At 42.8% G+C, this 22,703-nt stretch overlaps 1 protein-coding gene across 2 annotated transcripts in view; it reads left to right on the plus strand.

Annotated features, from left to right (window-relative positions):
- Positions 1-3,210: 3,210 nt before the first annotated feature.
- Positions 3,211-22,703, plus strand: part of LOC140305302 (ras and Rab interactor 2-like) — a 44,062-nt gene continuing 24,569 nt past the window's right edge. For both annotated transcript variants that reach the window (XM_072384089.1, XM_072384090.1), the window contains exons 1-2: positions 3,211-3,407; positions 15,455-15,584. In XM_072384089.1, coding sequence (XP_072240190.1) covers positions 3,358-3,407; positions 15,455-15,584 — 180 coding nt within the window. In that variant the 5' untranslated portion in view covers positions 3,211-3,357. The remainder of the gene's footprint in view (positions 3,408-15,454; positions 15,585-22,703) is intronic.

The raw sequence follows: 22,703 nt of genomic DNA on the forward strand, positions 1-22,703 counted from the left end.
ATTTTTCAGCAGTAACAACACTGAAAGAGGAATATTTTGGCCTTCATACCCGGACAGAGTGATACCTGATGAACCATCTGCTGACAGTCCTGTAAGGCTGAGCCTGCAGTGAAAACTGCTTAAAAACCTCACCTGCAGCTCTCCCAAACTGAAGCACGACGATATTTCTTCCATTAGAACCACGTTTCATGTGCCTCTCAGCAGTCATTCGTGTTGAATACAGCGCACAGCCCACCGGGGTGTTTCATATTCTGCGTCCCATTCCAACATGAAGTGACTATTTATTGACTGCAGTTCATTATTTTAATCACAAACACTTGATTAAAATTTGCCGTGAGGAGTTAAAAGGATTCTGGTGAAGGTTGGAAACGAACCAAAACACATTCTTCTTAAAGTTAAACCATTCATAGAGTAGTTTTACCTGGAATCAAATCAGATGTTTAACCCTCTGTCTGTGATGTCGTCTATGGACCCGTATCTGACGCTCCTGAAGGGAAACAAAGGATTTTTGAAACTGCTGATTATCCATCCTGATCTCAGAGTCTCGTGTCAACATCCTTAAAGGGGAACTCCAGTATTTATAAACCTTATTTCTGGCATGAAATACGTTCATCTACTCACCGAGAACAGTTTGGTGAAAGTCGGCGTCCTTCGGAAGATATTTAGATAACTGGAGATCCATATAACGGAGTGAACGGGGCTTAGAGGATGCAGCCTCTAAATAAGGCATTATCTGTCTTTATTTCACCAATACTTTAAGAAGAATGAATGAATGAACGTGTGCTATAGCTCTGTTAGCTCATAGCTGCTGTTATGTGGCTACTTGCAGCTATAGGAGAGCTAACGGAGGGATTTCTACACAGGCACTCTACTGGGACCACTTCATGTGTGGGACAGACAATGTGTGAAAAATCAGCTTCCTGTGGCTCCTACTATATTATTTGTGCCATGTCCAAATTTTCCTGAAGTTCCAGTGTCTAACGCCGAGGCTGATCTCTGTTTTTTATCACCTCAGATGAGCCTCACACCCAATCAGGAGCATTTATCAGCACATGTCCTCCTGAAGCTGCCATAATCCAACAGCTGCAGAAACATATTAATGACTCAAAGAGTCAATTCATGTGCTGATAAATGCTCCTGATTCTCCGTTCGGTGTGTCGAATGTGAAGTAAACGGGTCCAAAGAGGACAACTGAAGCAGATCTGTTCTTATATCCAAACTGGAACTAGAAACGTATTAAAATACGTAACGAATCCTCAGCAGTTAACATTAAAGGCCTCTCCGTTCACCAGCTTCGTTTATTTGGCAGCATTCAGGAGGACAGTGAAGCAGCAGGGAGAGTAGAGTAATGGAGATGTGACGGGAAGTGGTTCAGAAACATATGATGTCAGAACTGAGTTGAGCTTTTCTCTTGCAATTCTGTCAATTCTTCTTGTCCCCACAGCGAATGATGACTTTCTCTTGGTGAAGCGTCTCCGAATGATGCTTCCTGCACACTTACAAATATTCACCTCCATCCAAAGTCCACTGAGATTAAAATGAATCCTTATTTATCGCACAGTCTTCCCTTTCTGTCTGATTCAGGGTGGGTTTGTCGTAAAAACTTCACAAACTGGCCCTTTAAGAGCAAATATATCATAAATCAGTTTTCTTTCTGCTGATAAGAGCTGACGCTGGATTTAACCGGCTCAGCTGCAGGAGTCTTTCAGACTGGCCCAAAAGGAGTTGAGCATTTCTCCGCAGTTACAAACTCTGTGTGAATCGTCTTGGTATCAGAACCGAGCTGGATCAAACCGGATGTCCCCATCCCGACTCGGCACCGGGGGGTTGGAGGAGGTTAAGGGTGAAACTAACAGGTTGGTTTGGAGTTTGATGAGTTTGATGGTCTGTGTCATCAGATAAAACAACCTTTTGCTTTAAAAATGTTCATCCAAATCATACTATTGTGTTATTAAACGTGTACGTTGTTCTGCTGGTTCCTTATATGCACATTATTCACTGTTTTTAATGCCTTTCAGGCTTTCACAAACCTGCAATCTTACCACACACGGACTCATGCAGATAGATCTGACATTAACCAAAAGTTTAGTTGGTGTAAAAATGCAGAAAATCCTCCCAAGTTTGCTCCCTTGTTTTAAAGCATAAAAGCTTCTGAAGCTTTCTGAAATGTCAGAAAATGTTCTTAGAAGCGCCATAAACAGGAATTACCAAAGGCCAATACTAAATTTAATTAAATAAAGCAGAAAAGCTGGGAGTAAATACTCACTTTTCTTTATCTTTTACTCCTTCTTTTAAGCAAATAGCTCAAAGTCTTCAGCTGGAACTCGGTTTTTATTTCACTGTGTCTTTTATTCCAGGCCACTTTTATCCCTGTGATGAGTTATGATGCTGTTTTTACATACATGCATTCCTGAAATGATTACATGCCCTGGACACAGTCTGCCACGGAGCCCTGAGGTTTAAAGCTCCTCCTCTTCGCGGCCTGTTGGATGGTTTGTCTCGTCCACCTGGAGGCTCAATCACTGGAATGCTCTTATTCACAGGGATATTCTTGGACCGCTTTCTTTTTTTCAAGTTCAAAAAGCTATTGTCTGCCCTCAGGATTTATTCCTGTGGTCTGTTCCCTGAACCCAGACTGAACTGAGACCTGGCTTTTAATATCCTACAGAAACTGCATGGAATCAGCTGCAAACTGTGTTAAAATGAAAGAAGCTGATCTCTCCGAATGAATTTAAAGTGATTTAGAGGCAGATTCTTTCAGAAGTTTAGGACGACTGATGACCTGCTGTGATTCTGTGATTCTGTGGTTACTGATGCACTTCCATCTGTTAACTTCCTGTTATTTTCATGGATTAAATGTCTGTGGTGCTGTTGTTACTCTGTGTTTGGAAGACTCAGAGCTGAGTGAGATGTTTCCTGGTTAAATTAATATGATAATGCCGCACGTGGACTGCAACAATAACTGATGAGTTTGATTAAACTAATCATTTATCAAACTTCAAATTAGATAAATGAGCAGATTATTCCAGTTCCAGTGCATGGCTGTGGATTTAATAAACGCCTTTTTGGAGCTGGGGGGCAATGGGGGCTCATTGTAACTAATGTGTTTACCTTTGTCAACAAGTTGTTAATTCATGTCTTCAGCCAATCAGATTGAGGCGTCATATTACCTCCCCCTTCCTCCTCCTCCTCCTCCTCCCCCTTCTTTCTCCCCCAGCGTCTCTCACACCTCTCAGTCCTCAGATCCGACCCCCGGTTCGTCTTTGTCCGGCTCCAAGCCTCTGCAGCCGGCTGGGTTTGGGGCAGATTGAGGCTCCTCGGTGTCGCCAAAGCAAACTGCAGCGCGGAGTTTTCCTCATGGAGCAGAACGCAGAAGAAGAAGAGCGCGTGAACGCACCAGGTTTCAGGTGAGGGGAGCTTCCAGTTCCCAGCTTTAGTTTGTCGATTGTTTGAGACTCAGCTGACGGAGGAGTGTGTTTGCTGTGCAGAGGAGAGTCAGGAAGGTTTACTCAGAGGCTCGCAGGAATGTGTTTTCCATCAGGCTGATCGCGTCCTTCGTTGCTGAACTTCCAGTCGGCCTCGTTTTATCATCGCCTTATTATTTCTTTGTAAATGTTTGGTAAGTTCACATAAAGCTGTGCTGCTATTTTCTCCAAATACCTCCAGCATGACCAGATAAACATAAACCTTTTTGTTGAATTCGGCACATGCGCACTGCTTTAAATCACATGAGATCCAAAAGGGCCTTTAGTTTAGATCTTTATTTGCGACTATACAGAAAGTATTGGTTTCTTTCGACCCTCAGTTGACTCTCCTTTATCTCTGTGTGCGAAAAGTGAATTAAAACGGTGTTTTTAATAAATAAAAGAGTGTAAATGATGATAAGATGGCTGCTGACAATCTCAAAAGAAACTTTGACAAATGTTTGTCGTGACCAGAGATGTTTTCCTGACCTCCTGAAACACAGAAAGAAGCACAGCTGTGTAATATTTTCTGTAAGTGGGACTGTGTGAGGTGCTTTGGGGGAGTCAGAAAACATCGTCCCATGATTTGATGGAACCACAGAAGCAGATGCTTTTATAGACGGTGGAGACTCTTTGGCACACTTGGCTCCTTCCTTCACCGTTGAAAAGGAACTAAGTTTGTTCTGAAGAGACTAGAGATAGAACCAGGTTCCTAAAGCCAAAACAACTCATTTTTAAAAGATTAATCCTTGTAATGAATTCTTCAGACAGCGATTCAACATTAATAGAACTTATTGCTCTTTTAATATTTGGAGCTGGAAACTTTAAAAACATTTTGGGTCGACCGTCCAGCCCCTATATCAGAGTTTATTAATGATAAACTTAGTGTGATGATGATGATGGACAGGAAGCAGAATTATAATCCAGCAGCTTTATTATTATTACCAAACTATTTGTCCACGGATGTTTTTTCTTTAATATCAAACTGATGTTCTTAATATTCATGAATGAGAGGATTTATTTGGCAGTGAAACATATAAAAACCAAAAAACTCTTGGATATTGCAAAAAAAACCAGGAATAAACTTGCTTTTGACCACGGAAAAGCGTGTTTATCCTGACTTCTTTGTGCATCCTTCGTTTGTTTCGAGCATCGTTTGCTCTTCCTCAGATGACCTGGGGGGCCTTTCACCTTCTGTAGGGTCGGAAGCGATAAAAATGGTGGAAGACAAGCTTCAGAGAGTCATCTCTACTGCGTTTCTTTGCCAGCACACAGCGACAGATTGGCTTATGTTAATAGCTGGATTGAGATGAGTACCGTTTTGGAAATATCCGTCCACCGAGAACACTTTTAGAGGAACAAAATGGGGATGGTGCCGATGGTAATGTCTTCTTTCCCGTCTGTCATCTTGTGTGCCCCCTACAGGAAACCTCTGGTAATGATCAATTACGCCCCCAATGGAGTGATTAAAAACTAAGTTTATTCCTGGCCTCAGTTTGGAGAACCAAAACTCTCCCTCATGGGTGAGTTCCAGCAAAAGACCGACACAGAAGAGAAATGTTTCCATTTAAAACAGCTCAAAAGCATCATAGTTCAAGCAAATGCTATGAATAGATGGTTCTACACCCTGCCGTTATTGCACCAGACTGTAGTTGAAGAACACCCATCACCTGTGTTCGTGGCTCGGTGTAAAACCACGTATACACAGCGTTTGTTTGAGCCGCTTTGACGTTTTTGAGGCCTTCTTGTAGGTAGATTTTAGCTTTAGCTCCTTTGTCCAAAATGTTTCTGATTCTCCCAACTCGGAGCTCTCTGACTGCTGTCAGCTGAGGAAAAGACGCAAATTACTTCTAAGTACTTCACACAACCCTACTCCAAAAAAATACCTCTTTTAGTTCCCTAATGCAGTTTTATTTTTGTGACATAATGAATGAGCGTCTCCAACGAAAGTGTCAGATATTATTACTTACATGGTGCTATATACAATAGAAAACCCCCCAAAAAGTGAGCCAGGTCAGACCGTACGGTACCATTTCATGGAAAAATTCTTTTTCTGTTGAATGCCAACCCTACAAACCTCTTTGTTTTACACCCATAACGGTCCTGGCTGTGATTCACAGAAGTGAAACTGTCTCACAGTGGCTGCACTGTCAGGTTCAAAGGAAAATGCCCTCGGCATAAGCCTGTGAGAAGGTGCCATGTTGCAGATTTGTGTTTGATTAGAAATAATGTATTTAATTAATGATTTTCTCTTCTCCCAAATGACTCACAGATGATTTTTACAGTCTGTGCTTCGAATTCTTGGAGCTCCTGAAAGTGTCCTGTGGCAGCTTGTTCATTCTTACTTTCACCTGAAGTGTTTTCATCCAGAAACATGTCTGCACCTGAATTCCTGCCGTCCTCTGCAGTTCTGGGAAGCCCTTGCTTCCCCGTTTCTTCTGAATGAGCAGTCGGGTGATGTGTTTTAGAGTAATAAAGCAGCCAGTTTGCTCATTTAAGCCTCTGTGGAATCCGTTGGAGAGATTAGCTTCACAGCAAAACCAAGGAGTTTTGGCACAAAGAGCTCCAATTACATCCCGTTATGGGGAAATGAATCAGCAGAAAGGTATTTGAATAATAAGAAAAATAACTTGCAGCTCGTCTGATCTGGGTTATGAAGCTGATTAGCCCTTGAATAGAGGGTTGCTGATGTTGGTTTTCTCTGCAGCTGCCTCAGAAAGCTTCAGTGTTGAAGCTGCCTCTTTCTGCAGCTTCAGGGCAGAACTGCAAACATCACAGGTTTATAAGCAGTGATGTCATTTTGTCTGGACGGGGAAGCAGCCACTCCAGTTACTGGCGTGAGAATAAACTGTCCCTGTGGGGGATGTTAACACTGAATGCTTTCACAGGAGCCACAGCGATGGCAGCTGTAGCCCTGCAGCCGGGCATGAAATCGCACCGTGAGTCAGCCACAGGAACAGAAACAGTTAGACTGTGTGTGATGGCTGCTTTCTAAAGCTAATAGTCTAAATTTGTCTTGAGGTGTGATCAACAACTGAAAGAAATTCCTCTTAATTGACCTAATGGATACATTTGTAAACTTAGTGTTTCGGGCTCTTTGAGGGATAGAAATCAGGCTTGGTTTGTGACTTCTGCTTGCACAGATAGTGAAGAGGAGCTATGACTCTTCACTGGCTGCTCTCAGGTCAGTTTCAGGGCCTCCCAGAGGCTGGATTCTGACTCTGTGGGTGATTTGGTGCGTTAGGATTGGGTAACCGGGGAGTTGCGGAGGTGTCTAATACCTGAATCAACCACTGACAGGAAAGCAGTGACATTATTACTACAAACTACAGTAACCGGTTAAGTTTGTGCTTATTACCTTGTACTTCCCTACCCCCTCTATCTCTGCTCTTTATCTTTCTGCACTTCCTTCTATGCCTGCACCCTATCTCTACTCTGTCCCCTCTGACAGAGTCGGACTCCTGGGTTCCTTCTATGTAGCTTATTGTTAGCTTTTTATAAAGCTGTTATATCTTCATTTGTAAGTCGCTTTGGATAAAAGCGTCTGATAAATACAGAAACAGAAACATAAACTTGCACAGATAGTGAAGTTTATCAGAAATGCACCAGAAGTAAACAGAAAATAGGCCCTCAGACCAGCTGCTTTGCTAAAGATGTAAGGTTCTCAGCATAGTTCTGCCTCGCTGTTATGCACAGCGTTCTTAACACATGTGCAGTCAAAGGCTGTTACTGTTTATTCAAAGTTCGATTGTCATACTGTGGAAAGATTACAGTCTAAGTGCTTTACATCAGAGGCTGAACAGGCGGATTGTTAGAAGTACTTTAGCAGCTTGACCTCTGGCATATCCTGGTGACCTTGCAGAGAAGACGGATCTAAACCAACATCCAGCGCACTGCAGTAGTTGAGTAAACAGATTAGAGAAGTGTTAACAGCTTGTCCAGGTCTTGCTTAGCTAAAAGCTGTTGAAAATCGCACCCAGAGCAACTAGAAAGGGTGAAGAGAACCAGCGGAGTTGCAGAACAGATCAGACTTTCTGTTTTATTTTCAGTAACTCAGAGGAAGTTGAGCTTCCTTCAGGTTCAAGGCTGCAGCAGCTTTCTGTTGTCTGACTTCATGGGTAATTGGAGCTGGATATCATCAATAAAAAGGGAGAAAAGAATATTATGTTTCCTGAAAATAGACCCCAAAGGCAACATACAGGGAGTCTGTCACGGCATGCAGGGAAAGAAAATCCATCTTACACTCATGAGATGGGACCTGATCCAGGAGCTGTAACCGTTGATACCAACACTGTGGAAATCATTACAGCAGAAATGGATGATTCAGCGTATCAAAAGCTGCTGACAGCTTCAGAAACAGCTTTTGGGTGCTCGCAGCGCTCGGATGTTTTCTGGTGTTCTGCAGCTTTTCACACTGAGCTCGAATGTTCAGGAGACGTTCGGTTTCAACCTTTTTGGAGATTTTCCACCCGGCTTCTGTAATAAACTGATGTTCCGGAGATTTTCACAGTCTATGAATGTGTCAGCAAATATTCCGGAGCATTTGCTGCCGCTTTGCTTTTGCTCGCTGCCCGCCAATCGTGGAAATGATGACTGGATAGTGTAGTGGTAAGAGTGCCACCTTTCATGTGGGTGACCTGGGTTCAAATCCCCTGCATGAAAGGTATTACCTCCAGTAGGGGTCCTTAGGCAATGCCCCCTTACCCCGTCTGCCTACCTGTGAGTCGCTTTGGATAAAAGCGTCTGATAAATGCACAAACAACATAAACATAAATGCACAGATACAGGCATCACTTTTATTAAGCCAGTAAAAACCCTCCAGACAGCCAATCCCATGCGTCTCCAGCCAGGAGAGCGCATCCCCAGCAGAAACATTTCCGCTGTGACCAAGTTCTCCGCTCATTGTGCTGAAAATATCTGTTGTTCGTGTGTGAGAACGGCTCAGCTTTCAGGGCCTGGTCTGTATGAGTTCACAAAGGTTAACAAACCTGCGTCTTTTTGCACGGAAAAGGCAAAACCGCTTCGGTGAAAAGGCTTCGTGTCAAAAGCATGTGACCCAAACCCAGGAGACAGGCTGGTGGGGAGGAAACAAAACGCAAAATAAAAGCTCCAAGGAATGGGGAAGGACGAAACAAAGCAGAAACAAAGCAGGAAACAGTTGTAGAGAGCTTGCAGCATGCAGCCGCTTCACACTTCGTATGAACTTGTTGTTATTGATGGATCCAACCTCAGGTGGTGCAGATCACCAAAGTAAAGCGGAGCTGTGGGTCCCTGTTTGCCCTCAACATGTCCTTCCTGTCAGGTTAAGGCCACAAACTTCACAAAACGTTCATCTCGTTTGGCCCAAAGCACCAGAAGCTGCTCTCCTGGGTTGGAGCACCCCCCCCCCACCTCTGATTTGGCTGGCTGTCAGTGAGTCTGTGATAAGATTAAACTGATATATATTCATGCACCATGCAGGCCTAACATGATCAGAAACGGGCTCTTTTTCCAGCTGTTTCCAGCTGCTTCGTAAAAAAAACCTCTTTCCAACTTGAGATGGTCGCCAGGAATAACATATGTCAGAAGTTTTAGAAAGTCGTTTCTACATTTTATCTTAAGTTGTACAAGATAAGCATGGAGATGGAGCAGATTGCTCAACCGTCTGATGCCAGGCAGCGAGTGATGTGTACAAGCTGGCTTTAATGAGGGAACAACTTTGTTTTTCTCACTTGGGTTGCAGAAATGTATGGTTTTACAACTGATGATTATCTTATTGTTTACATCTGTGTCTGTGTATTATATAATTGTGTATTATTGGGGGTGAAAAACCATCGTACCACCATCAATCCAGCGTGTAACCAAGTCTTATGGCTCTATTACAGAGGCAGCAACAGGGAGGTCTGGAGCTTTGCTGAACGAGTGTTTGGTGCATCATCTGCACTGTCAGACCTCATTAATATGCCAAAATGTCCTTTGGGATGAATAAAGTATCCACCTATCTTTCTTTCCAACTTCCTTTCTTTCAAAATGAGTTAGTCTGACCAAAAGAGGACTTTTAAAATGCATTTAAACATTTAGTCTGACCAAAAGAGGACTTTTAAAATGCATTTAAACATTTAGTCTGACCAAAAGAGGACTTTTAAAATGCATTTAAACATTTAGTCTGACCAAAAGAGAACTTTTAAAATGCATTTAAACATTTAGTCTGACCAAAAGAGGACTTTTAAAATGCATTTAAACATTTAGTCTGACCAAAAGAGAACTTTTAAAATGCATTTAAACATTTAGTCTGACCAAAAGAGGACTTTTAAAATGCATTTAAACATTTAGTCTGACCAAAAGAGGACTTTTAAAATGCATTTAAACATTTAGTCTGACCAAAAGAGGACTTTTAAAATGCATTTAAACATTTAGTCTGACCAAAAGAGAACTTTTAAAATGCATTTAAACATTTAGTCTGACCAAAAGAGGACTTTTAAAATGCATTTAAACATTTAGTCTGACCAAAAGAGGACTTTTAAAATGGATTTAAACATTTAGTCTGACCGAAAGAGGACTTTTAAAATGCATTTAAACATTTAGTCTGACCAAAAGAGAACTTTTAAAATGCATTTAAACATTTAGTCTGACCAAAAGAGGACTTTCAAAATGCATTTAAAGATTTAGTCTGACCAAAAGAGGACTTTTAAAATGCATTTAAAGATTTAGTCTGACCAAAAGAGGACTTTTAAAATGCATTTAAACATTTAGTCTGACCAAAAGAGGACTTTTAAAATGCATTTAAACATTTAGTCTGACCGAAAGAGGACTTTTAAAATGGATTTAAACATTTAGTCTGACCAAAAGAGAACTTTTAAAATGCATTTAAACATTTAGTCTGACCAAAAGAGGACTTTTAAAATGCATTTAAACATTTAGTCTGACCAAAAGAGGACTTTTAAAATGCATTTAAACATTTAGTCTGACCGAAAGAGGACTTTTAAAATGGATTTAAACCTTTTAGTCAGACCGAAATCGTACAGAATCGAGCTTTTCCAAACCAGGATAACGACCCCACAATGAGCTCCCTGGAAAGAGGCTCCGCTGCTCATAAAATCCCAACTTGTGAGTTGTCACAGCAAGTCTTAATCGAAGCTAATTGTGCCAGCTGCTGGAGATGGTTTCACATTTATTGTCCATACATGGAAGCTGTAAACCTTTCCTTTTAGGTCTTGAGCATCTTTGTGAATCCTTTCTTTGTTGAGGTTTTTATTGACACAAAACGTCACTGATCAAGCTTTCTGGTTGGAATGTGAGGCACCTTTCTTGTCATTTCCCATCATTTTGAGTGTCCCATCCCCCGCTGCCTGCTTCTTCATCCACATGCCTTTCTTTCACATAAGGCTGAAAAAGTCCAGACCTTCTCTTCCTCTCATGTCTCTACTTGGTTCTGGAGCTTATTTAAAGGGGAGCAGCCCAGAGAAAACAGCCCAGGTTTCTGCCAGCTGACCTTCAGTGTGGAAAGTTGTGGCAGGGCGGTGCTGGTGCCTGACGTAGTTTCTAACCATGATTTATTCCAGAGGCGCTCTGTATTATAAGTGTAGTGTGACTCGTATGAAGCGCTCGCAGTTTTCTATTATGAGCCTTTGGAAGCTGTGATTAGAGGTCAGAGTGTGGGTCGGGATGGTGTTTGACTGACAGAAGACCCATAAACATTTCACACAATCCAAACAGTCTGTCCTTGCGTTGAGGGGAAAAAAGGCAAAGAGTGATAAGATTTTCGAAGTCGTCTTAACCGAAAAAACATGGACCGACACATTCAGCTCAACTCAGCAAGAACCACTGACCCAAATTCTGCTCGGCAACAACAAACACGCACAAATTCAGCCCCCCCTGTTAGATTAACAGCTTTGGCCCGTTGTAAGCGTGTGGCTCTCAGATTAAATGTGCTCTGTAGCTTTTTCGCTGTTTCCTGTGGACGCACACACCCACGGCATCATCTGGTTCGCTTCGGGGCAATAACATGACCCACATGTGGGATTTCTTATCTGCAGTGGGTCCATGCAGCTGCCTGCAGCCCCCTCCCTGAGCTCGGCTGCTCTGACAGCAGCATGGAGCCCGCTGGCCTCCTCCCTGGACCTCTCAACTCACTACAAAGCAGCTCTTAACGTTGTCCTGAAGGACGAATGAACACCAGTTGGGTTTATTTTCAAAAGATGCCGCTTGCTCAAGTGATTAATATAGATATCCAAAGAGTTTTTCTTGTGTTTTAAACACTTTTATCTAACCTGACGAATCATTTTGTAGGTGTTTGTCTTTGGTGACTCATCCTGCACTTGGGGGCGTGAACTATTTTTGCATCAAGCTGTTGTTGAATGGGGGGGTGGTGTCTGATCAGGCCTGTGGAGCTGACCAATCGGAGCAGACGGGGCCTTTTTTGGGACGGGGCGGCCTCCGTAGCTTCTGTTTTTATAGGAATCGTTTTAGAGAAGGAGAAACAAGTCGTGCCCACCTATCAATTTCTTAGGAAAATATGTCTGTCACCTTCCTCTGAGCTGTAGATGATGCTCAACGGAGACATTAGTCATTGTGAGGCAACAAGAAGAGGAACAAGTACATGTGGGGGGTTTCCAAAGTCGTCCATGTGCTCTGAGGCTGTTTGGTTTCTTGCAGAACTTTGCTGACAAAACACTAAACTCGAGACTCCAAAATACAAACCCACAAACCAGTGAATGACATCATAGTGGCCGTGTTTAATACTATCTGTGTTGTTATCCTCTGTATGACCAAACTGGCCAGTTTCAGCTCACAAAAAGTCTGACTTGAATCCATCTGTAAATGGCGTTGAACTGCAGAATTTCCCTAATTGAGGTCAGCAGAGTATCCGGGATTAGACCGTAGAGCAAACTAATGTTTACTTCTTGCTCTGTGCTGGTTTTTTGTGCATCTTTTAAAAAAGAAACAGCTGAAAACTGCAGTTGCACGCTGACAGTGTAAAGTTTCTCTACTTTGCTTACCTAAGTCATAAAGTGTTGGACAGACGGCTCCCATTGGCAGACATCTTGGTCTGCTGTGATTGGACGGCTTCAGTGGCCTGATCATTCAAAGCATTTCAAGCATTTCATTGGCTGTAAAGTTGGTGTAAAGGTTCAAGTTCTCTGGGAACTGACAAACTCCAAAAAATTAGTTTTTGTCTTTAGGCCAGATTTTGGCGTAAAGGAAACACGAAGCTCAAGACGGTTTTTATTCAAACGTCTCATTTGATTTGACGGGGACTTGTAGATCTCAGCGAGTCAATTCGCTTCGAGTCTTTAAGTAAACATTTAGAATTAGAGAATTAGAGAACGAATGAATTCACTCCCGTGGATCTTTTTTTGCTCGTCCTCGTCTTTTAAACACCGTTCACATTTATTAGATGTTTCTAATTGTAGCCTGATATGCCTGAGGCGCAACAGTCAATTTATTTTAAGGAAGCAAAAAGAGAAACCAACAGATTATCTGCGTATTGCAGGAGTTTCCTGACCATTTGTCATCCTTATCAGCTGACATTGCACAAATGTAAACAAACCTTTCTTGCCAACTGGCGATTCATTCCTGGTCTTAAAAGAGGAATCCAGAGAAGCAGAAGTTCAGCCCTAACCCTTAATGTAGGACATTAAGTAACATTGTGTATTTTCATAGCTGTCTGTTCATGTTGGCAAACATATGATCCCAATCCACTCCATTTATTAATCAGGCACCCTGTGAGGCTTGAAAATGTATTTTATTAAGGGCTCAATCGCTGCTTTTAAAAGGTTTGGCCATTGATGAGGCTGCCAGCAGGATGTTGGCAGGTTATATATTAGCAGATGATCACAAATATCTTGCTTTGTGATAAGCTATCGAGTGAAGATGTTAAACAAAAAGCAGTAACATATAAAGGCTGATTTCTGTTAACCAAAAAAACTCCATAACTGATCGTAGAAATTGATCAACCTTCAGTTCAATGGATGCCTGAGAGAATTTTTCACTTCATGGGAACCTCCAAATAAATCAATTTAAGGAGAAATTAACAGTTTCAAGGGTTCATGTTAAGATACCACAGAGAGCTTTACTGTAAAGGAGATGATTTATTAGAGTAAAAGTCCAGTTTTGAGCATGAAAAGCAGTCATTTCTGAGCACTGACTGAGGATGACACCGTTTCTGATCGGGTTTTAGGACACTGTCCTTCTCGCTGACTGCAGCTGTGAAGAGAAGCTGCAGCAGGAGGTTATGTTGTTTCCTCCAGCTCTGATTCATCTGAAGCCCAGAGGTTTCTGTGTTTTTCTACACCTCATTTCATCGGCTGTTACTGGCAGGGCTGACCGTATCAGACAGAGAACCATCTCTGAGCGGTTTTCAGAGTTCATGTTCTCGTCTCTCTTTGTTTTTCTACACCTTGTTCAGTTTGTGGAACTGAAACCTTCACAGCTCAGACTGTCAGTTCTAGTTTGAGACAGTCAGGAAACGGTTGCAGACTATATTCAGATCCACAGTGTGGTCAGCATTCATTTGACCTCACTGCAGTTGCTGCAGGCTGTAAACAAAAGCTACTTTCTTAATCCTTTATATTAAGATATTTCTTTCATATTGCTCTGATTTTTGCAAGAATATGGAAAATTGAGGGGGAAGAAACTATGTTGGAGGCCTGAAGTAAAGAGGAAATGTAACTGTAACTTCTGGTTACAGTTCGCTTAACTGTTACATGTGAAACAGAAAGTCCACCCTCTTTCAAATATAAGGTCCAAATATATCACCAGGGCATAATGAAACAATCCTTTGGTCTCCAGGCTTTAAACTGAGCCTCAGATTTACAACGACATATTTTATACTGCGTCATTATTTCTGAACAAAGACGAAATGCAGAAGCAGTGTGTGGAAAGCAGAGTCCATCCTTGCTGCTTTAAGAGGATTAAGAGGTTAAGTTTGCACTTGATCATCAGAAAGTGTGAGCACCTCTGCTTCATTTAGGGGATCTATGGGGGATCCACTCACTTTTTGAGTTGTTAGACTGTGTATTTCCTTCATTTTGAGGCCGTGGAGGTCGCTGTTCCTCAGGACTGTGACAATGTGGCACAAAACCAAAACAATGACCTAAACATTTTAAAAGCATTGCCTTTAACTACTGGAATATTTCTCCCTGTGCAGATGTGGATTTTTTGCTCTTTTTAATTCGGAAAATTATAACCACAGTAACAAGATGCCTGGCTTAGGTTTAAATGGCCCAGCAGGCATTGTTCCTACTGCAAAGTGCATCATCCTGACCTGACCCCGTGAACTTTGTGCCATATTTATCAATGCTCTTTTCTCCCCCCCCAGAATGCAATAGTGATGGGGTGGGGGTGTGATGGCTTCCTCTTTTTCTGAGATGAAAGTGCTCGTGTGGACAAATGGAGCAACTCCCCGGCTTGGGAGGACTGTGATCCAGAGCCAGGAAGGGAAGGACTGGCCTAATAGTTTCAGGCTGGCTGAGAGGAAGAGGAATCCGAGAGAGGGGAGAGCAGAGCGTTGGACGGAAAGATAAAGATAATGAAAGAGAAACAAACTAGAGAAACAAAAAGAAAGGGAAGACAGTGGGAGTTTGCACAGAAAAACAAGTCATACTGGTTAAATATCACAGGTTCAGGATTGTAAAAGTTTTAAATGTTTGGGTGGGGAAGGAAGGCAGCTGTGCTGGAATAAAGGAGATGGAAAGTTAATTATGCAGACATGAGAACAGAATATAGGAATGAAGAGAGTGAAAATATGAAGAAAAACAGAGATGGATACTGAGCAGACCGCGGCTCGGGCCAAATATGAACGATTGAGACGGTTATCTGAGTTCAGGAGAGTTAAGAAGGTGGAAGAAGAGGTGAAGTGCAGCGAGGATAATGAAAGGAGAGTCTGAGTCCCAATGAAAGCATTCCAGCAGGCCGGCACCTCTATCACTCAGACTGTGGCCAGAGCAAGCATTTCCTCTGGCTGCACCACAGCTAAAGTGTCTGAACCAGAGCATGTTTTTCACCCATAGAGCTCCGACAGATGCCCTCCCAGACATAAGGATGACCGACTCCTGTGCAGAGGGGGGCTACAAGGCATACAGCGAGCCGCCTGGGACCCGCCCCTGTGGCCTCACCATCAGGAGCGGCAGCTTCTTTAAGGTGAGCTGTGGCCGGATACAAGGCTGGAGGAGGTTTCTTTCCTCCACTCAAACTGTTTGCTTTCCTGGGAAGAAGCAGATGCCAAACAGAGGTGGATCAGCGCCCTATCCACTGTGTGCCTGATATTTACTCATTATTTCACATCTTTGCTGCTGTTTGTGGTTTCCTTGTGGGATGGATGGTGTTAAAATGATGTTCGCTTCCAGGGATCTTCTGGTATTGTTGTAATTCCTCTGCTTTTCACTGACGTCGCACGTCTCTCTGTTAGCTGTTTGTCCGTTTGCTGCCGCCAGCTGAGGTCGACATGACGCCACGGTGACTCACGTTCCATCGAGTAGCACAAAGTGATATTACAGGAAAGTCTGGTTCCTCAGTTGTGTTTCAGCTGCATAGTATCAGGGTTAAAGATGAAATGTCACAGACATTATCTGTTTAAGTCTTTTTGGCGTTTTAGACATTTTTTCCAACGCAGCTCACCTTTTAATCACCCTCACCTCTGGACTTTTACACACCTGTGCCCAGCGTCTGGGTCCTTAACCAGAGTCTGATCTCAGGCAGACTCGACGCTCTGCTGCCTTCTGAAATGTTTCCTGTGTGACGGGAAGCAGCACCCGGCTGAATCCGAGGGTGACGCTCTTCTCTCAGAGCTTCACCTGGAATTGTTCTTCAGGTCAGACACTCAGCAGCTAAATCTCCTGAAGACAGCACTTTTGCACATTCAGATTTTTGCTCTCTTGCTCTTTGATTTTTGCTTTATTTCCCAGCATGGCAGTATTGAGCGATGGGCTGTTAAAATGAGGATGTTCTGACAGATTTCCTTCACTTTGTGCTGCATATCAAAGCAGAGCTGGAAATGAATGATGCCCATCTGCACTTGCTGGCAGCCTCTAAAATACCCACAGGAGTCATCCCCCCACCCCTTCTCTTTGTTTACTCCCTTTCATCAGGCATCTTCCCTCTGCTTCCTCAGGTCTTTTCCACCAGTCACGCATCGCTGTCCACAACAAAAACAACTCTTTCCAGCTCCTTTTCTTTCGTGCAGCAACAGATGTTATCGTCATTCTTTCACTAAAACATTTGATCTATTTCTGGAGGTTTAACAAACTGCACTACATCTGTTTCATCTGTTTTCATGCCTCACCAGCCAAAAGCTTAAAACTGTGTCGATTCTACTGTGTGTCAAAGTCCTGGACCGAGCCGCAGCTGCACTGGGTTCATTGGAGACTCCAACCCTCTGTTGAAGTTGAGCAGAAATCCATGAGTTCTGCTCTGAAACTGACCTCTAAGCCGACACTGGCTGTTCAGTGTTTTACTTTGTCATTTAAAGTGTCCAGCAGATCATCAAAAATAATACTCGTTATTCGCTGTAAATCCTCATGAAAAGACTGAACCTTTAATGTTTTTAGAAGTTTGAATACTGGACACAAAGTCAACGCTTCTCCTAAGAAGACGGAAAGATGAAGGCTGAGGAGGTAAAAGAGTTTAAAACTGCCTTTTGTAAAGTGGTCACTGCAGAGATGGATACCCATTAAGTGATTTCTGATGTGGACAAATCAAGCCAAATAAAGTCTATTAGTTGTGACGTCATCATCACACAAACATTAACCACCAAAGCAGGTTTTTGGTCCCATCGTCCGCTGTCACACGATCGTTTAGCTCCAATAAAACTCATTTTAGTGGCCCCTAAGCACCAGCTGGCTTCATCCTGCATGATGTGCATTCGACCTCTTTGTCCAGTTCAGTGAAACACAGCCACGCTTCGCCATGATCGATTAGTCGAGCACATCCCTATTGGTGATGGTGATCCTTAGCTCTTTTAGATCCGTTTAGAAAAAACAAGCACAACTCTTGTAATGTTGGTTTTATTACCACATGCACGTTTCCTTTCCCCACCCACGCTCAACCTGTTAAACTTGGCCCATCGTAAAATTTATACTTTGAGTGTGAATGAGTTCACAAGCAGCCACGGTTCAATTCAGTTCATCCATGCATCATAGTTTCTGCCACAGAGGACAGCAGATGGCTGTATCTGCTGCAGAAATGAGGAAAAGCATTTCTTACATATGTTTTAACAGATTTATAACTAACACTGCAGCTCTATAATTTCCCTTTTGGATTTCTAACATTATATTCACTTCAGTTCTCTTACTTTTATTTGACTTTGTTCAGTGTTTTGAAGCTGTTCAAGATTTTAAAGATTACATTTAACCAGCTGCGTAGTTTAGCTCCAGGTGCTAACTATGCTAAATGCCTCTACCTCTCAAAGGACGAGCCCATAAGCTACAACAACAGAAAGGATGGAAGGACTCAGTCGGAGCACAGTTTCTCATCATCACAACTCTCTGAGATGGTGATACAGGCTCATGGTTTTTAACTGGGCTGTGGATGTTAGCCCCAGAATGCAGGACTAAGTGAGCTTCCAGCTGTCTTGCAGATGATAAAATGGATCAATCTGGTCTCTTTTTGTCCACATGTTGTTGCTGTTGGTTACGGAGCCTCCGTACGAGACGTTATTGCCGGTGAAAATGTGTCTTTGTAAAGAAAAAGTGATCTGTGTGCACTCTTTTAGCCCCGAAGGCACCAACGTGTTGTGTTTCTATAAATGTTGATCAGAGCCAGAGTCGATAAAAATCTGATGAAATTAAAGTATTTTAACACTCAAAAGTCAGATGTTGGGTTTTTTGGGCTGTGTTCACTAACATGAGCTTAACTCATCTCTTCATTCACTCCTTCTGGCTCATTCAATGTATTTGATGTTCAGAAATTTCTTCTGAAACTTTTTGAAGTCCTTAACGCAGAACTTTCTGTGCTGTGGGGATGATTTGGAGTAACTTCTGAATAAAGTGGAAAATCAGCTTATCGCACTGCTGCTGCTTTTTTGTCTAATGTGACACATTCTGTCGCCACGATTTTGGAGCATTGAATATATTTTGATCGATATTAGAGGAGTGAAAAGTGAGGTTGTTAGCATTAGCTTTCAGCTGTGCACAAAAAACTGAAGTTTGCATTTGTCACCAGATCTTTACAGCTTGCTAAGTTTTTGTCTCACACAGAGAAATTAATTACAACTAAGCCTTTTAAGCTATATCAACCTCCTTTAGAAGAGAGAAACAAATTAGCACTTTTAACGTCCTTTGCAGCGCTTTCCATCCTCACCAACCCTGTGAAAGCAGCCTCTGTATGTGTCTGTGTGTCAAAACCAAACGCATAGTTTCCCACTGACTCCATCCATGGCTTTAACAGCAGTCCATGCACAGAATCACTTACCTCCACACACTCTTAAAGGAGCTCCTGTGTGTTTGTGCATGAGATCTGCAGCTCTGTCTCTCTCTGCATCCCCTGTAATGACGAGTGCATTAAATGGATAAAGAGTGGAAACAAACCCAGATGAATTATGCTCCATAAAAGTCAGTGAAACACAAACTTTTGTTGTTAAGTGCTTTCCTGGATTTCAATCATTTTCCTACGAAAGTCACCGGCTGCTCCACAACTCTCTTGGCGCAGATCCAGTCGTTTAAAACTCTCCTACTCGCTGACCTTCACTCTGCAGCTCAGGAATGTTCCATGTCTTCTCCACTGGCTGTGTTTCTTCATTTCTTTTCTCATAATTCAGTGCCAACCTCCTGACAAGAGGTAAGAACGATGTTTCTACTTCCTTCAATGGTTGAGTAAATATCTTCTGAGGCCTTACAGCCAAAATAAACTGCCTCTAATAATGGAGTGGTACCTGCTTAGAGGTAGATACTCATACAGATGGGCTTTAAAGGAATAGTTTTGGGGCTTAAACAGTCAGCCATAACATTATGACCACTTACGTGAAGTGAAAAACAGGAGTTATTACATGACAGAATAGCACGCCACTTTCAGCACCATCTGTTTGTCATTTCTACGCATTTTAAGCTTCTAGCGTGTCATATTTACGCCGTTAGTGTTGGGGTACATTATGGTGGAGGGTCTCCTACAACATACCATTAAAATGACTGTACATACCATGAAATAGGGTTAGGGTAAAAGTACAAGGCGGGGCGTCATTTCCTCAGAATACGTAGTGTAAAAGTACAGAAAAGCGCTGTTATAATACACCAAATGACTTGGCCTATAATAACTATGTTCTGATCTGCAGTAGTCAGAACCTACAAGAGGTTGTTCTTGGAAAAAAAGGTAACTGGGCCACTGTGTGGCCACATGGAGAGTGGAGGCTGGCCAGTTTCCGGTTGAAGAGCAACTGCAGCTCAAATTGCTGAAAAAGTAAAAGCTGGTACTGATGGAAAGATGTCGGAACACACAATGCATCAGTTTGTTGCTCATGGGGCTGCAGAGGAATCAGGGTGCCCATGCTGACCTGTTTCTCCTGCTGGAAGCAGCCTCATTGGACACATAAACATCAGAACTGGACCACGGAGCAATAAAAGAATGTAGCCTGGTCTAATGAATCTCTTTTACATCATGAGGATGTCTGAGTTTATCGTTAGCTGGAAAAGATGCTGAGCCAGCATGAACAGATGGATGCTTTTGGAAATGTTCTCCACACATGAACGATCTTGGGTCAGGTCTTTAAAGGGGAACTCCGGTATTTTTAAACCTTATTTCTGGCATGAAATACGTTCATCTACTCACCGAGAACAGTTTGGTGAAAGTCGGCGTCCTTCAGAAGATATTTAGATTCCTCGAGATCCATATAACGGAGTGAACGGGGCTTAGACGGAGGGATTTCTACACAGGCACTCTACTGGGACGACTTCATCCACACGCATGGCTGCAGCACAGCTCATTCACTCCGGTAAGAACGTCCATCTTACTCAAAGTCGTCGTCAAAATCTGATAAATATCCTGCCATGTTGCACAAAACTATCAGCAGCAAACTCTGTGTGAAGTTAGCCGACTGTCACAGAGCACGGAGTGAATAAACTGTGCTGCAGGGGGGCGTGTGGATGAAGTGGTCCCAGTAGAGTGCCTGTGTAGAAATCCCTCCTTTAGCTCTCCTATAGCTGCAAGTAGCCACATAACAGCAGCTATGAGCTAACAGAGCTATAGCACACGTTCATTCATTCATTCTTCTTAAAGTATTGGTGAAATAAAGACAGATAATGCCTTATTTAGAGGCTGCATCCTCTAAGCCCCGTTCACTCCGTTATATGGATCTCCAGTTATCTAAATATCTTCCGAAGGACGCCGACTTTCACCAAACTGTTCTCGGTGAGGAGATGAACGTATTTCATGCCAGAAATAAGGTCTAAAAATACCAGAGTTCTGCTTTAAGCTCTGCAGAAGGCTGAGCACGGCCCATTCATTTGAATCAGGTGTGCTGGAGCAGGGAAACATGGAAAACATCCTGGGTGGGGTGCCTTGAGGACCAGGATTGGGAAAACACTGACTTTTACAGCATTGTTGCTGACCATGAACACCCCTTCATGAAAACTGAATTCCCTATTCCCAGTGAGCTGTTTCATATCAGCTGCTTCACTTCCACAGAATACTCTCAGAGCTCCAAAAGGAGTGCAATCTGTGACTGACCCGGGCTGTTTTGGTAGGAAAAGGGACACCTAATCGATATTTGGTGGGTTATTATGTAAAAACAGTAAAATTCTGACAATAGGTCAGTCAGATTGACCATAAGACAAGAGTCTTGGCTTTAGGGTTATAAACAGCACAGAAACACGATGAAGAAAAGGATCTCTTCTCTTTAAAGCCAAACAAGATCCTCTATCCTACAAGAGCACCATAAACACTGTTGTCTGGAGCTGTTTAATCTGTCAACAGCATGTAACCATCATTGTTTCGTGAGAGGGTTGGAAAATAAGAATACGGATATTCAAAATATTTTCCTCCCTGGGAGTAACTGCAGTAAGAGTTGAGTTGCTGTTTAACCCCTCACTAGCATCTGGTTTAATGTTGAGAGAGAAATTACACTTGTTTCCTCACTTCTGGTCATTTGTGGAGACTCTGCTAGCTTTCCCTGTCTTCTCCTGGTTCAGCTGAGCATCACCGGCCTGAATTCCACAGAGTTCATCGCTGCAGTGGCGATGGAGCTAACTCATGTTGTGTAACAGCGTTTTTACCTGATACAAAGCTCAGGGAGTTTGTGGCTTTAAAAGAGCTGGCTCCACTTAGTCCTGCAAGGGGGGGGAAATTACAGGGCCCTGTGGTGACTGTGGTCTGGCCTGGAGCCCAGTTTTCAGAGGAATGTTTGGGAGAGGACTCCTCCTAGTGGTTAAAATGTGGAATTGAATGTTGGGTCTGATTCTGACATACTTTACCGAGTTATCCCGCTATGTGGCCAGGCCTTTTGTTTACCCTGTGTGACTCAGATCATTACTGAAAAGATTTCACCAGCTGCTTAGATTTTAGGGAGTGCTTGAACAAGTGGATGAGAAAAAAAGTCAGGAAAAACCAAGACAATAGGAAAACAAATCCGTTGCCAGATTTATGCAACTGAGTGCTCAGCTGTGCTTTTGATTAGTTCTTTGGTCAGGAAGCTGAACTCAGTTCAGATTCAGGATTTAGTCTTGCCTGTGTGCTCTGATACTCTGCATGAGTAGTACAGAGGTACCCAGACTGTCCAAAATACACCGAGGTCTTATATTTACTGAGACTTACCGCTCTGCAGACAGTGAACCTGAGACATTTCATGTTTTATCACATCTACTTAATCCCAGTTCTTAATAAACATCTCTCTATTTGCATTTTAGTCTTTCAACATATTCCAAATGAAAAAAAGTTAGGATGAGGTCAGTTAAGTGCCAGTAATGACGTAATGACGCCACTTTATCAGGAACACCTGTTCAATTACCTGTTAACACAAACCGCTACTCAGCCAATCGCATGCAGGCAGCAACTCAGTGCATTTAGGCATGTGGAGGTGGTCAAGACGACCTGCTGAAGTTAAAACGGAGCATCAGAATGGGGAAGAACGGGGATTTAAGCGTCTTTGAACGTGGCATGGCTGTTGGTGCCGGACGGGCTGGTCTGAGTGTGTCAGAAACAGCTGATCTGCTGGGATTTTCACCCACAACCATCTCTGGGTTTACAGAGAACGGTTCGAAAAAGAGAAAATATCCAGTGAAAATGCCCTGTTGATGTGAGAGATCAGAGGAGAATGGGCCGACTGGTTCCAGATGA

This window comes from Leuresthes tenuis, unplaced genomic scaffold, assembly GCF_036924035.1.
Source record: "Leuresthes tenuis unplaced genomic scaffold, fLeuTen1.0.hap1 SCAF_4, whole genome shotgun sequence".
Classification (NCBI taxonomy): Eukaryota; Metazoa; Chordata; class Actinopteri; order Atheriniformes; family Atherinopsidae; genus Leuresthes; species Leuresthes tenuis.